Here is a 17,130-nt window from a genome sequence, read left to right on the forward strand (position 1 = left end):
CCTGAAATTTATATAATGTTATAAACCAATGTTACCTTAATAAAAAAAAGTCGAAAAATAATAATAAAATTATACATCCTTTACTAAGTGGAAGTTCAAATCTTTAAAGTGCACTCAGATGATATGAGGATTTGAAGGATTTTCTCCCTCTCTCTCTTTCTCAAGTACCGTGCTTCAGCTTATTTATTTTCTACTACTAGGTAAGCTTATCTTAAAAGCATGTTTTATCCCAAGAAAAAAAGATATATTCTCGCTAAATATCCTTTCACAAAGACCAAATCAATGTATGTTTTTCAACATTTACTGCACATTCTTGTTTTTACTGCTGGAAAGATTTTGGTTGGAGTCTTTGAATTCTTATCTCCAGCCTGTTTACTGAATTTTCAGTCAGCTTTCTCAGGATTAAATTATCTTTCACTTTCAGAGATAGGTGCCGTTAACCTGAGTTTCTTTCTACAAAATGCTGCTCCCAGGTCATTGGTTGTACCAGAAGCAACCAAAATAAATGTACGATTTGCTCATAAAATTTTATCTTTTGTTAGGTAATGCATAGGCTCACTTTAAAAAAAAAAAGTAGAAAAGCACAACAGTATATAGAAAAGAGCAAAGCCATTCCCACGCCTCCATCTACCACACAGTTGTCCTCTCTAGTGCCAACCATCGAAAGCAGGTTCTGGCATATTCTTTTTTTTTTAATTTATTTATTTTTTATTTTATTCTTTTTTTTTTTTTTTGAGGAAGATTAGCCCTGAGCTAACGTATCCCGCCAATCTTCTTTTGCTGAGGAAGAGTGGCCCTGAGCTAACATCTGTGCCCATCTTCCTCTACTTTCTCTTTGGGACGCCTGCCACAGCATGGCTTGCCAGGTGGTGCCATGTCCCCACCAGATCCGAACCAGCGAACTCCGGGCTGCTGAAGCAGAACGTGTGAACTTAACCGCTGCACCACTGGGTGACCCCTGGCATATACTGATAGATACCAAATACGTAATCACTTTGAAGTTATTGTACATAACTTTGTAGATAATTCATTAAAAAGAATAGCTCTAAATACCAATATCTACCATCTTTGGGGCACTCACTATGTCTCTGGTGTTTCACATAGTGTCTTATTTAATAGAAAGAAAGAAAAATGAGTGAACACAAGAATGCCAGTCAGGGCCCAGCAGGGTGTCGCAGCGGTTAAGTTCGCCGGTTCCGCTTCTCGTGGGCCCTGGGTGCGCTGGTTCGGATTCCAGGTGCGGACATGGCATCCCTTGGCACGCCATGCTGTGGTAGGCGTCCCACATATAAAGTAGAGGAAGATGGGCGCAGATGTTAGCTCAGGGCCAGTTTTCCTCAGCAAAAAGAGGAGGACTGGCAGTAGTTAGCTCAGGGCTAATCTTCCTCAAAAAAAAAAAAAAAAAAAAGAATGCCAGTCAGATGTGCCAGGTTTGTTCTGCTTTGGGTATGATTTGTTAATATTTGTTAATATCTCAAGAGTCCCTATTTTTCAGAAGAGAAAACAGATTTGGCAAGGTCACAGGGCTAATAACTGGTAGGTTGGGATTTCAGGGCGGGGTGTATGGGTGTCAAAGCCCACGCCCTTTGGTTTTGAAATGCTGAGTGGCTTCTCTTAAAACCGCAAACTCTGGGGTAGTCAAGGATGTTTATTGCATCTGTCCCTCTTCCTTAATTACCTCCCCACTTCTTAACATTCTAATGCGTACCTTCCGTAGAGTCATTGAAGTTGAAGGAGAGGCTCTGGAGTGAAACTTAGGGAAAAGACCCTCGGGCCCACTCCTGCGCCCTTTGAATTGGATGGCCTTTCAACATGACCCTCGACACCTACAATTTAAAAGAAAGTGACTGTTGTAATAGAGTGCCCACCTACTTATATATTCTAGCTAATCACATCTCTACCTCCTGTCCTAAAGACTCGTTTGCCCAAATGTGATTTAAAAAAAAAACTGGGAATGGGGAAGGGTGAGGGTAGAGTTATTTGAGAGTTTATTCCAACTCCTGGAAGCGGTGAGGAAGAGGTTAAGCTGGACCAGAAGGATTTTTGAAGTCTTTGGCTGGGAGGTTCCATTTGGAGAAAGGTGCAGGGGAGCGAGGGGTGGCGAGGGGAACAAGGCGAGTTCTCATTCGCTTGAATTTCTGATCCTGAGCTGTTGGACTCTCACCTGAGGGCGCAGTCGGGCACCCCTGGCTTGTGGATGGAAATATTAATGAGCAGGACTTGCCAGACCAACGTCTGGAGAGTGTAGAGAGAAGCAGGGAAAGGACCGCGCGGCCCCTTTAAGTCTTCTCGGGCCGGGGAGGAGAGGGAGGAAACCGGGAGCCGCGGGGACGGTGGGGGAAACCCACAGGCAATTGAGCCGGAGGAGCGGCAGCGTGAGAGCAGAAACTTCAGACGCGGCTGGTCCCAGCGGAGCTCGGCTGAGCCGCGGCGGCCGTCGCTCCCACCCGCAGCAGCATCCTCCGCGCCCCTCTCCGCCACCCCGGGGAGTCCGGGAGCTGCCTCTCTGCAGCGACCGACCACGAGCCAGGGCTGCGGGCAGCCGCCCCTCAGGAAGTTTGGGCTCCAGCGTCCCAGTCGCGGAGAGTTCGGGGTGCCTTGTGCGCGCGCCCCTGCGGGGGCCGGGGGCGATGGTGACCGCCGCGCAGGGCTGGGGGCGCCGGGGAGGCGCGCGTGTGTTCGCGGACCTGCTGCTGTCCCCAGTGCCCTCCGCATCCCCCAAGTGATGGGAACAAGGGCCCGCCCAGGCAGCCGCTGTCTCCGCACCGCCCCCTCGCTCGCCCCCAGCGCGCGGAGTCACCCAGGCACACCCCCGGCACCCCGTGCCCGTCCTCCGGAGCTGCTGCCGCTGCCTTCGCCGCCGCTGCGCGTGGCCAGCTGTTGACTGGGCTCGCCTGTAGACGGAGAAGCACTTTTTGGCCCTCCCTAATCCGATCTCACACCCCAACTTTGCCGCCGCCGCGCCTGCCCTCGCCGCGGCGCTCGGCGCTCAGTGTGGGGGCGCACGCCGGGAGGCTCGGCAAGACGGTGGAGGCAGGAAACGGCATAACTGCTCTTCTGTTTCGGCTCTTTGTTGTTCGCTTTGGATGGTCCTTGGAAGTGGCCGAGCCTCTTCGGAAACCCTGGAGCCAGAGAAGGCAAACCTTGGAATTCTTAGTCTGCAAAGAGCTCTGAGATATTGACACGCGTCCGGAAAGGTCGACGAGTAATTGCCCTGAAAACTCCTGGCGGATTGACCCACGTTGCTTATATTAAGCCTTTGTGTGTAGTGTGTGTGGTGTGTGGCTTCATAATTTGGGGACCCCATTTCTACTCCCTCCTCTTGGCATGAGACTGTATGCAGGATCCACCCGAGGACAATGATCGCGGAGCCTGCTCACTTTTACCTCTTTGGATTAATCTGTCTCTGTTCAGGTAACCCCGCGTCTTCTTTCTTCACCCTTCATCCCTCTTGCACGCCCCCTCTGCGCTTTTCAGAATCAATCCCCGAGCTGCGTTTCGGCGACCTCCCTTCTAAGGCCGGAGGAGCTCGATCCCTTCAGGAGTTTTGGGCGAAAAGGTTCCTGGTTCGCACTTTGGGTCGTCCCTTTGCCCCCCAAAACTCCCCGAGCCTCATCGCAGACCTCGGCCTTTTGCCAAGTTCGGGGCACGCCCAGATCACTCTAGGCTAACGCGCGTCTGAGTGCAGGGGTGGGAGGAGGCGGCGGTTGGTGGTGAGTTTGGGCCCCCAGGATGAGCCCGAGCGAGTTTCATCCTTCGGCTGCTTCCTTTGGGGAGGGAGATGTGCGCCCGGGGAACTTGTGGCCCAGAGACCCGCCAGGATTCCTGAACCTGGTCCTCCAATTCGCCCCTCCTCTTGCGAGCACAAGGGGTTATTAGTCGTTGTTTTATGTAACCAAAGTCTGTAATTAAATTTGATTCTGAAGAAACTTCAGGAAATAACTCCTTCTTACTATAGGATATGAGCTAGCCACTCTCCCTGGCTGGGCTTGGAAGGAAAACAGGCGGTTGCAAGTATCTGAACAGGAACAGTTAGTTGCTTGGGAATTTTCACTGGCAAGGGAAAACAGAAGACTGAATTTAGGATTTGGGGGATTAATTAAATAGTACTGACACTCTTCATATGAAGTGTTGGAAGGATGCTGCCATGGGATCCTCTGACATCAGAGTATACATTGTGTCTAAAATTACAAATAGTTTCCTTACACTCCTAAGAAACTTTTACTATGGGTGAACAGAACCACTGCTCAACTTTTCTTTCTTTCCTTTTGGTAGATTCTGGTTTCAATCAAGGATCTGATTTCAGGCCTTAAAACAGACACACTCACACACACACACACACACTGCACCTCAGGGAATTTTTTATAGTCGCATACTGAGTTCAAGTTGCATCAGGGCCCATAGGTTAGAGTCACTCAATTTGCATGATTATGAAACAGTTTTGAAAGGTTGGTTTGAGCTTTTTGTGGTCCATGGCTATGGTTTATATTTTGACCAAGGATTTTACTGAAGTTAATGAAATATGAAAAAGAAAAATGAAAACCCACGTCAGCTAAATGATAGCAAATAAACCCCTCAAAGAATTTTAACCCAGGAGATATGCTTCCTGGCTGAAAGGAACATTTGCAACTAAACTAAATAAGAAATTCATTAAATTGTTACTCCTTTGAAAAAGACAGAAAACTGAAGTTTCCCCCACAGATATCTCATATATGTCACAGTGGATAAGTGAACAGATTAGACTAACTCAGCTTCGCCTTTCTGTAATGTAGCTTTTTTCTTAGTTTGCAGATCTGAATGATTGAATAGTTCCCCACCCCAACACCCAGCCATGGATGCAAATCAAAAACATTAAGATCTGATCTCTCTATTTGTCTCTCTTTGCCATGTCTCCCCCTGGTTTAGTTTACAGCTTCAGATACCTTTGAGATTTTTGTTGATTCACCTTCTTGGTTAAAGTTTATTCACGTGTGTAAAGTGAAGTGTCAGTGTGATAAATGACTGGAGGGGCAGATTACTGAAGATAGGGGGATTAATGGTCATTAGTCACTGTTTGAGCTGAGTTTGTATATGTTGGGACATTTTATCATGGCTGTAGATTAAAGATAGGATCACACTAATAGGGTTTTACTGAAAGCTGGTCGCCTCAGTGTGCAACTTCTCTCTTCACCTGGAGAAATATCTGGGGGGTATGTACCATCCTTTCAGATTTGATAATTCCGTTAGTAGTTAGTATCTGAGGTTTGTAATTTACATAGATATGTGGCATTTATAATCTTAGCGCTAAACTGATTTCTGGGTGTGTTTTTCTAATTTAATTTCCCGTTTAAGCCACTGATGACTTTTACTAAACCTGACTTTTTCTGTCGGGTGCGCTCATCTACTTGTTTCTCCAGGTTGCAAGTCCGAGGGGTCTTTGGGAGGTGCTCTCTCATATTTGACCTGAAGGTCTTTATTGCTCCTCTAATGACTTTTGCTCATGCTGTGCATCTGAACTTGAGAGGCCAAATTGCTGGGCTGCTGGCGTGATTTCATGACCATGTGCTGTTCTGAAGCCACACTATTGAGTTAAATAAAACTTCACAGAACTCAGATAACTAGCTAGAGTTGGGCGTGCTGGAGACACCTGGTCAGGGAATGAATGAAGTTCTTGCAAAACTGTGTTTCATGTCTTGCCTCAAGCCTGGGATCACAGTCTATCACTTGTTAATGGAGTGTATTTAAGAGAAATGTGGTGAGCTTAAATAAATCAAAGTGTGCTGAGGAGGAAAGGTAACTTCAACAAGATTTAACCTGTAAAAGCATCTATTGGTTGTCAGTTCTTTTTTCTTTTCTTTTTAAAACCTGACTGCCAGCTTAAGAAAGTCGTATAGTTTTCTTCAAAGAAATTATAAACTCCATTTTAATATGTTGATGTCATACTTAACATCAAATATTATGTTTAAGAGTATGTGTTTGCTTTTTGTAGCCTTTTATTTATTAACCGAATGCTACAATATATAACTGTTTTTAATTAGGAAACTAAGATTTTGAAAAAAATGGGTATTTCTTTAGAAATTCATTTTCAAGGTATTTTCTTTGGTGAGTTTGTACATCTGAGTTCTTTTCTATGGCTAGCTAGACTTTTGGTGAGGGGAGCAGATGAGGTAGCACTGAGAAAAAAACCGTGTGATCTCTCAGGAACGGATTCTAAACATTCTTCCTTCATAGACTGCCTCTCCTCAGCTCCATTTGCTAAAACCTGATTTCAAGTCAAAAAGTGATTGAATTTCAGTTCAAACTTGGGGTGAGATCTGAATTTCAAACACAGTGGGAGTTCAATAGTGCTATCCTTCTTTCCTTCTTTCTTTATTTTGGGAGGAGGATCTTTTCTCTTGAGAAGAGGAGCATTTTCTAGATAAGTTTCACTATGTGAGTCACATATCTGGGTCTCTGTCACCCCCCCCAATTCTTTCTCTCTCTCAAGATTCATTGGTAATTCCAAAATTTCTTATTAGTTTCTTTATAAGCTTTTTGGCTTTTAAATATACTTATCTGGATACTGTAACATCTTTTAAAATATCCTTATTTCTCAATAATGGGCCTTCTAACACATAAGATATTTATAGTTAAAATGTCTTAGAATGGAAAATTTACCTTCACTATGGCACATGAAACATTCTTGCGTGAGTTACAGTGGGGCAAAATGCTAAATTTGAAACCTACAATACTAGTTATTTGTTTGTTTATGTATGTATCTGTGTATTTATTTTACATCGAGTAGATGTCTATAATTAAAAATCCTGGGCAAGAGGAATAAGACTGGGAGGAAATTTAGAATAACAGCTTGCCAATGAAGATCATAAATAGTTGAGTCTTCATGTGTCATCTTCTGTGTTAATAAAAGATGCTAAGGTAATGCTTATGTTACTTTCTTGCTCTTTTAAAAATGTTTAGTTCTTAAAACAAAAGCATAACTGCCTTGCAAGCTTGATATCTTATAGGAAAATATAGGGAAATCAAAGTTGTTATTCAATTTAAAGTTAGGCCTAAAATAATCTTGTAGAATAAATTAGGAAATTTGATAATAAGAAAGGGAAAAATAACAGTGAAACTGGAAGTGAAGTTGAGAGGAGTGTAGTGGAAACAGATCCAGAGTTAAGCTAGTTTTAAAGTACAGGAGGAGGGGGGGAGTAGAAATAGACAGAGCAGCAGATATGAGTGCACCTCTGGCCACACAGCACGAAGAGCAGACCTGAAAAGTTGATCTCTGAAAATTTGAAGTCAGTTTGTATACTCTATATTTAACAACTATAGAAAGAACTAGATATTTTGCAGTTTTTATAACAAAAATGCAATTTGAAACATGTTTGAATCTTTAATGAATTCACAGAATAGTTTTTTAAAGCTACGTTGAATAAGACTTTAGAATATTGATGACCTCAGTTTATATAGAGTGACAAACTAAGTAGTTACCTTCTATATCATAACACTTTTGCTTAGAGGAGACCATTAAAATGAAAGAAGGAAATAATTTCAAAATGAGATCAAGTTCAAATTCTGGGTACCATAGGAAGCTTTATGACGACTACTACTGCTATTGATGTGAAGATATGATTATCATTTATTGAACGTTCACCATTACCTTATTTAATGCCTATAAGAACCCTATGACATAGATGCTGTTATTAGTAAAATAGCACTTTATTCTCATTTTATAATTGTGAAAACTACATCATGGAGAGGTTAGCAGATGTGGGTGAGCAGGGATTTGAACCATGCCGATTCCAAAACTCTTAACCACCATGAACTTTCCTAATTTGAAAGAGAAAAATGAGGAAATTAAATAAGAAAGATTACGGTTCTGTTGCTTTTTATTTTAAAACTTGTCCATGGGGCCGGCCCCATGGCTGAACGGTTAAGTTCGCATGCTCCGCTGCGGCGGCCCAGGGTTTCGCTGATTCGGCTCCTGGGCATGGACATGGCACCACTCGTCAGGCCACGTTGAGGCGGCGTCCCAACATGCCACAACTAGAAGGACCTGCAACTAGGATATACAACTGTGTACCAGGGTGAATTTGGGGAGATAAAGCATAAATTTAAAAAAATTGAAAAAGTAAAATTTGTCCAAAAAATCCACCTAAATAGGACTGTAGTTTGAACACTTGAGAATTTGAAAGGGAAATTTCCTTTTCCTGCCATTAAGTAAATAATCTTTACATTTTTAGATCGCCAGGCAAGACAATCAATTTTTTACATCCAACCAGCTCACATCCAGCCTTTATCATATCTGTATTTTCCAGCATGCTTAAAAGAAGAGATCAAAAGGAAGTCAGAACAATGCCTGCTGGTGATGCAGATGTGCATGGATTCCAAGTTGTATTTTGGAAAATGAATGCCATTCTCATTCATGCACACTTGAGGAAAGATTTGCTATGAATCCCAAGGCAAATAATTTGTCCTCGCCAGGGAGGAGCCTGTGGAGAGACAATCATTTCCCCTGGGGTTGCTCTTTCCTTCTGGGTTGGGCATGGGCTGGTGGTCATTTAGTCGTAGATGAGCCTTCTGCTCGACTGCTATTCACAGATGATTCACTTCATGGTTACTGATCATGGAAGGGCTGAGTGTTAATACCTGGTTGATCAGCTGGTTGGAAACTGCTTATGCATAGCCAATAAAGTTGCCATCCTGTGGAGATCAAAAGGCCACCTCCTTTCTTTACAATTCTGAATTAGCATGGTTTCCTTTTCCCCTTCTCCCTCCACCTTCAGCCTTTTCCTTCAATCCAGCTGTTGAAGAAGAGGAAGAAAAAAGATTATCTGTAGTGTACAGGGGGATAGCTTTGATCTCCACTTCTTGCCTTTTCCTCTTGCTCTTTCTTTTTTTAACCATCCAAAAGGCTGTTTCCAGCACTGGAAGGTGTCATGTTGCTGGCTTCATGGGAGAGCTCAGTCTCATTTCCCTTCCGCCAAAACAGGCTGCTACAAATTCCTTTACTTCTGTGATTTTACTTGGCTTCCAAACATCTTATGACAATGTTGTTCCACGCATAAAACAATATTTTGAACAGCATGACTGTGCATATCTTTCTGACTTCATTCAGCGAGAGAAATACCTCTGTGGTGTTCACAGCTGTCCATGGCTAAGAGCTGGAAAAGAATATCTGTTTATTTTACCTAATTTATTTCATTATTTGGGGGAGAGTGTGCAGAAGGTAAACAATTGAAGAAAATGTTCTTGGATCACAAGTTTGATGCTAAATAGTCTATAGGCTTAATGCACGTCACCTAGTTTGACGCTTAAATGAAGCATTAAAAGCACCATCGATGGATACAGGCAAATGTCAATAGAGCAGTGTGGTTCTGTGTTAAGTAAGAATGCATTCTTTTTGTGTTAAGTGATTGATTTGTATGCAGCATATAGGAAATAGTAGACTTTAATTCCTAATGAGACACTGTATTTTGGAAATGTGTTTTTCAGATTATGTTAGTCTTCTTTACTAGAAAACATATTTTTTTAAAGCCCTTCTGGGAGTAGCAGCTCGTGGTTACAATTTATCAAGTTGCTCTTGATTGGATTTCAGAAACTGTCAAGTTGAAAGTATAGGCCACCTATGTGTGTGTTCAAACCCTCAGTACATGACCTGAGAACCAGGCACAGCTGATCCACAGTCAGCTGTGGAAGGAGCATGCAGTCCCTGGAACTTTCCCCTAAAATTATTTGCAACAGGTTCTGCTCAAGAAGCTAGAGACCCAGTTTGTATCCCCAACACTGTAGATTCTTCTTTTCATGCGACGAAAAGTAGTATGTTAAGAGAAATAGCATTGTTACATGTGATCATTTAGTACTTTAAAAATCACTTCAGGTATATGTTATCTCTTGATTTAACTTAAATTTTCAATAGCATGACAAAAGACAGTGTTTATATGACCATAAAATTCTTCGTAGTATGATACGTATGGTCATAATTTATGCACTATTATGGGAAAAAAAATCAACTTGGTAAGCTCATTCTTGGATTTTAGCAGAAGAGGAAACAGGCCTGATTTTAGTTTCTTTCCACTAACATGACTGAGGACTTTTTTATGTTATTAGCAATTCCAGATAGAGTTTGGAAGGAAAATGGGACCAAAGAATAAGTGAATCAGGCTGCTCATGTCTGTTTAAGATCACTTGGCATCATGTGGTGCTAATGAGATACACTGAGTCTCATAAGTTGATCTCCAAACTTAAATAACCTGCATACTATCTGTCATATTTTTTGTCTTAGCATGTGATTTTTTTTCCCCACTATTCACGCACTAACTTTTAGTCTGGCTAAAGCGTCTGCCTGCAATTCATTTCTTATATAAAAGAGATATAAATGTATGCTTTTTAGTTTCACAGATCTTTGCTTTTTAGTTTCACAGATCTAAAGCTGATTTTGTTTATTCAGGCTTGATTTAAAAGGCAGTCTTTATTACTGTGAAACTTCACTAAAATGGTGCTCGCTCATATAACAAAGTGAGTTAAAGCACATTCGTATGTGTTAACTACACACCTCTCGGTAGCTTTAGACTACTCTAGTTGTCTGGTTTGGGAAGTAATTTCTGTGTCTCCAGATCATTCAATTAGCAAGTTGTCTGAATAAAGTAAACTGGGTTTTACAGGCTGTGGAAGATAAACTCGTCTGTTTTTCTCTCATATTTGAAGAGGAGTGAAAGTTTCGTTAGCAATCTGGTATCAAGTTTGGAACTAGAACTTGCTTAAATTAATGAACATAGCAATATATTGCCAAAACCCAAATATGTAGAAGGAAAATAGGAGAGAGGCAGAGCCTGAACTTGGATACTATGCAAAGAGGAGGAACATTTACTGACAAGATAGTTGCTCTTGATCTCGATGAATTAGAATAGAGTAGAAGCATCCTAAGGCCAGCTTTTATTAGATTCAGTATGGTCAGAGAGGAAATGAAATCCATTGCATTATTTGGACTTGTCTCCTGTTATGTCATTCAATCCTAGGAGCTCATCATTTCCTAGGACCTCATATTCAAAGTTGCCCTTTCATCATTTTGCTTTTGACGTATTTAACATAATGTTTTAAACACACATAGTTATTAAATGTATATGTTATACATATATATATCTATTTTACATGATGAGAAAGAAACCTAAGTGATGAATTAACTGATGAGTTGATGCAGTATAGGCCCAATTGTATACACTGAACCTAAGGGACTAGGAATCAGTAATAATAATATCTCTAATAGTAATTATGAAGCCTAGAATTTATAAAATGTTTACTATCTACCTGGCAAAGTATGAATATGCCTTATCTTTTTTAATACCACATTAGGAGTGAATGCCTTGCTATTCTCCCTGTTTATCAATATGGAAAAAGAGGTCCAGAGAAGCGAAGTTCCTTGACCGTGCCCAGTCAGCTAGTGAGGTGGAGGGAGGATTTGGAACCAGCCTGTCTGATCCCAGGATTTCTGCTCTTCACCATTATACCTACATACTATGCTATCCCCTTAAAGGAAAATGATTGTAGATGAAACAATATAAAATGTGTATATAATAAGGCTAAGATGCTTTTTTGTGAGGGAACTAGATTGTGCTGCCAAGCTGGTTTAGTTCCTTTTTAGCTGTTAGATGTTTCTGGTATATCTGATTGTCTGTTCCTCTCTTCTGCTTGTCACATGATAATCCACAAAAAAGAATGCACTCTGGTATCATCCACTGTGGAACACAGAAACACAGTCCAGACCCATGGCATGGTTTATTCGAATTCACTGCTGGTTTGGTTTGCAGAGTAAATTTGAGATAGTAGGAACCAAGTAAGTTTTATGATAGCTTAGTTGTATGAGTGAATAGAAATTTCCTCATATGGAAAATACTATCACTGGCATCTAACTTCTCTAAGAAACTGGTGTTGAATGTTTGTTTGAGTTTGAAAATAGATGGTTTATGTAGTGATAAGGTGTTATAGATAATAAAAACATATTAAGCAGCAGTTTGGTTAGAATCTGTGATTATTATTCCTTTAAAGGTGTATGCTTCTCAAATGCCAAGGTTTATAAAAAACAAAGAACGCAGAATTGGTTAACATGATCCTTGTGAATGAAACCTGCCAGAGACTGTAATAACTACCAAAAACAGTTCTGTAATCAATATCCTTTCAGAAGTAACGTAGTGGGTTTTTTAAATGTTACTCTTTTGCTTTGTTTACTCTTTTAAATGTCTATATCTGAGTAAGATCATTCTATAATTTCTTGGGTATGGTTTTCTCAGCTGAGGTCAATGGTCTTCCAAAGTTATTTCCAAATATGTAGATAAGAGGTACCTGTATATTCTCTTCTCTATTTCCATATGTTTGTGGCTTTACATAAGGCTTAAGGAAGATTGAAGCTTTTCCCTGTTTCCTACTCTCTACCTCTAATCAAAACAGTATCATATCTACAACCCTCCTTTATACGAGATCTTGGGTCTTAGCCTTAAGGTTTTTACTCTTTGTCTTCAAATATACTTCACAATAAATTTATTTCTGTGCATTCATTGCTGTGTAGTTTGCCACTCATTTGTCTTTGATTATGCTATTGTTTATTAATGGCGCTTAATAACATTATTTTATTCCTTAGTAAACTACTTACTGTTAGTCTTGATAACAATCTAAAATTATTACTAACCAGTTATCAACTTTTGTTGCTATTAGACACTTTAAAGAATGTTTTAGACATTCCTTATAACGTGTGAGAACTTTTAATACAAGATCGAGGTTGTGTACACGTAGAGAGGAAAATGAAGATTGAATTGCATTAATCAGTTGTTGGCACTATGTGAGTGAAAGATGCTTTGATATGGTAAGAGAAGGGAGGTGGGAGCTGATAGATCAAGGGAAATCTTCCTGGAATAAGTAGGTTCCCAAAGAGTGTAAAGAGAAAGAATGGACTATCTTGTTGGGCAAGAGGAAGTATTTGAGAGGTGCATCTAGCAGTGGTAATTTCAAAAACTAACAATCTGTTTGAAGGGGTAGAGTTTATAACAGATGGTTATTGTAGCTTTTCACTTGTGACGTTGGTGTATTTCAGGAGACATTGTTTAATAATCACATCCATTCTTTTTATTCACTTAATCAACCTTAATAGACAACAAACTAAAAAAAAGCTCATTCTTTGCACTTAAGGAATTTATGGTAAATGGTTGACTGCCATATAGGTAATTTAACAGAGGTATGCATGACTGCTCTGTGAACTTATGTTTAGGCCATAAAAAGCTTCCACCAAGTAGAGAAGAGATGATATAAAATAAATGTAAACGTGATGACTTAATTCTTAGAGATTGACATCTATTCTTTGCTATTTTCTCTGAGGCCATGGATAGCAGTGTACGGATAAATAGACTTAGATATTGTACAATGTGTATTACTGTTCTCAGCCTGTCAGAGAATCATTTGGACAGTACCTTAGCACATTAACTTTATCTCTCTGTGCTTCCACCCTGTCTGCAGTACCCAGAACACATAGTCTTTATCTTACCTTCTTACTTTCTGTGACAGGAAACATCTCCTCATAGTGTAGAAGATTCCATTTACAATTTTTATAAAAATTTTTCTCATATTAAGCTGAAACCCAACTCTATTTCCTATCCTATTGGTCTTTGTGTGCCCTCCGAAGCTACCCATGGTAAATCTAGTCTAGTTTCTACATGAAACCGTTTCAATATTTGCAGACCGTTATTATGTTCTTCTAAACCATCTTTTCTCCAGGCACAAGATTCCCATTTTCCCCCAATTTTCATCATTTGGTAAGGAGTCATTTCCCTTGGTTATGTTGTTTTTGTTGTTATTTTTTTTAATATCTATTTTGTCGGTGTCCTAAAGTGTACCATGAAGTTTAAGGAATCTACCTTCTTTTTTAGTTAAAGATGTCAATGACTTTTAACTTTTTCCTAGTCTCTAATAAACCTTTCATTTTACCTAAAAGTTTTCTCAGTGTCCTGGGATGTAATGCTTTTCTGGGTCAGGAAATTGAAAATGTATTAAGAAGTTAGATTCATATCTTTTCACCTTAATTTCCCACTGATCCTTCTTAGAACTGCTTGCCCTTCCTGGTCTAAAGTCACAATTCATTGGCAGGGAAGATAAACAAAGTAGAATTTGTGAGATTTGTTTTCCTTCTCTGATAATATTTTATAATGGCTGAAAATGGAAATACCTGTACAGGGCTTGTCTAAGGAAGACCTTGTATTAGATCTAAGGAATTGTTGGCTGGGTATTGCCATGGAGAAATATGAGCCCAATGTAGACGGACTTTCAGAGTTTTCAAGAGAAGGTATAAATCTGTATTTTTAAGTAAAATCTCCCAACTGATAAATGAGAGCAATTGAGTCTAAATTAATAGTAATAACAAAAATAGTAATAAGTCCTCATGCCAAATATGGCCCACAGGTCGCCATTTTGTGGCTCCAGTATTGTACCATCCATCCCACACAGGGCTGACCTGTCTTTACTACTTATTCCTACTCTAAATACATCAGTATCCCCTCACTTTCTCTTATCTTCAGTGTCTTAGAAGCTTTTACTTATCTAATGTTTGGCCTTCTGTACAGTATTGTTACTAGTTAAATGGTTACATAATGGCTTATTTATTTAACCAAAAGCTTCTGCCTTTGTTGGGAGCTATTTACATTTTACAAATTGTTTTTGTTGAGGCAGGCAAAGTGATCAGTTTGACTGTTTATGTTTATTCTTTTGTCCTAAAGCTAACAAACAAAGAAAACAAAACCACAGGCCCTTTGATGAGCTAAAAGACCCTGATGAACTGAACAAATAAATATATTCTTGAATAAGAATAGAAATTATCAACACAGTCTATAGTTTTACTGATTGCTATTAAGAGACACACCACTGTGTTGCATATGAATTACAGGTTGAGAAAATACATTAAGGAAATCTGAAGAAATAAAAATAATGAAAATTGGAGCAGTGCATGAATTGCAAAGAACCCATTACCTTCTGCAAGAATTTATGGCAGTATCCTTTTTAAAACCTAGTTTACCTTATTTGTTTTATTATTTGTTTATAGATCATTAGCTATTTGACAGAAATATTATCAGGAGAGAAGCTTAATCTAAAGGGTCAATAATCATTGTCAATTGAAAATTAACCAGAAATGAAAATGAAACATCTCTGAAATAATTTGTCAGTGAAAAATGTTATTTAATTTGCAAAATATTGATTTATGCACAATTTTCAAGAGCATATCTAGCATTTCTGTGAGGAAACCTTGTGCATAATTCATAAAGGTTTCTGAAATAACATTTGAAGGATTTCTTTAGACAACATAGAAATAGTATAATTTACTCAGGTGTTTAAGATATACCACAAAGCTACATACACATGAAGAAACTTTTGTTACTCTTAAAAAAAAAAAAAGCTGGTCATTTTTTGCTAAATCTAAGTAAAATATTCCTATATGTAGAAATTTCTGTTCTTTATTATGTTTCCCTGTGAAGTGCATAGAATTTCTTTTTGTCTTTGAACGACTCATCCTGTTGGAAAAATATGACAGAGTCCCATTGGGGATCATTAGGAGCATTACTCATGTTAGACATCTATCAGAGGCAGCCCTCCTCATGCTAAATTCTAGAGCCACAGCTCACGAATAATATGAGATGCTCACAGGCACGAGGCAGGGAATAACTTCTGAGTGGGAGAAGGTCAAGGCACAGGCAGGGGAAAGGGTCAGAAGCAGTAATGTGCCCTGAGCAAGGAGCGCTGATTCATTTGAAGCTGGAAACCATCACCAGCATTTCATTGTCCATAGGAGGCATGCTTAAACATGAGCATTATCTGATGCTCTGACAAAATAGCTTGCCAATAATAGTGGATGCTTCGTCACTTGAAAGGGCAGCCATGATTTCCACATTTATTTGGAAATTATTTCTATAGTGGATAACTGCAGCCTTTAAAAGAATGTAATGAGAACATATTAGCTAATTTGCCCGTCTCTTGATCTTTATTGTCCCTGGGACCACAACTGTTTCTTCCCCATTTCCTTTCCCTGTAAGGCTCTTCTTTGTGAATCACAGAAATGTTATATTTGATTTATTTTCTTACTAAAGAGTGCCTTGTGTTTGGATGTATTGGTATTATTGATTTGATTATATTGCACACCTGCCTAATTAGGGTCCTGCCTATGAACTTCAGCCAGGTGAATACCCTCTTACCCTCTGGCCTTGTAAAGGCTGTTCCTTCTATTTGGGAATGCTCTGTCTAGACCCATTCCGTTGTCTCCTTTTCGTTTTTTTTAAAGATTGGCACCTGAACTAACATCGGTTGCCAATCCTTTTGTTTTTCTTTTCTTCTTCTTCTCCCCAAAGCCTCCCTGTACATAGTTGTATATTCCAGTTGTGAGTGCCTCTGGTTGTGCTGCATGGGACACCACCTCAGCATGGTCTGATGAGCGGTGCCACGTGCGCTTCCAGGATCTGAACCTGCGAAACCCTGTGCTGCCGAAGCAGAGCTCAGGAACTTAACCACTCCACCATAGGGCTGGCCTCGCTTTCTCTCCTTTTTCACTCCCTTGCTTTCAGTCCCATTTCCTGTTTGGCCTAATGAATCAATATAGGTGCTCCTCCAGAAAGCCTTAGCTGCCCTGTCCACCCACCCAATGTAAATTTTATATAATCTCATGTGTTTCCCAGCACCCTATACGAACCTGTGACTTCGCCCACAGTCCTGCTGTATGATGGCATTTAGTTACCTAGGTCTCCTCTCAAATGAGGGTCTGTGTCTAGTTACATAAGTACAGCCAGCACATAATGTTTTGGTGAATTAGTCAGTGGTTCAATACATGAATTTCTTCACTTTACTTTGACAGGAATTATAGAAGGGATTAATACTCCCTCTTATTTTTGGGGTAATATTTTATCCTTTTTGAAACAGAAGTGAACAATTGGAAAGAAGAAATATCAGAATTGCCAAATATCACAAACCTGAATCCCAATGTTAAAAAAAGGAAAGACAAAAGAAAAACCAGAAGTTTTGGTACAACTTTTGGTAGAAATGTGGTAAAACACAAAATTTGGAAATAATTTATGAATGGGGGCACTTAATAGTTATGTATATACTGGATCCTAAAAAATGGATCAGATAGGACTTCAAAAGTCT

At 39.8% G+C, this 17,130-nt stretch overlaps 1 protein-coding gene across 4 annotated transcripts in view; it reads left to right on the forward strand.

The window, feature by feature from the left end:
• The first annotated feature begins 2,948 nt into the window (after nt 1-2,948).
• ROBO1 (roundabout guidance receptor 1) overlaps nt 2,949-17,130 on the forward strand; it is a 380,310-nt gene continuing 366,128 nt past the window's right edge. For all 4 annotated transcript variants that reach the window (XM_046648052.1, XM_046648054.1, XM_046648053.1 and 1 more), the window contains exon 1: nt 2,949-3,414. In XM_046648052.1, coding sequence (XP_046504008.1) covers nt 3,360-3,414 — 55 coding nt within the window. In that variant the 5' untranslated portion in view covers nt 2,949-3,359. The remainder of the gene's footprint in view (nt 3,415-17,130) is intronic.

Source organism: Equus quagga, chromosome 21 (genome assembly GCF_021613505.1).
Source record: "Equus quagga isolate Etosha38 chromosome 21, UCLA_HA_Equagga_1.0, whole genome shotgun sequence".
NCBI classification, from domain to species: domain Eukaryota; kingdom Metazoa; phylum Chordata; class Mammalia; order Perissodactyla; family Equidae; genus Equus; species Equus quagga.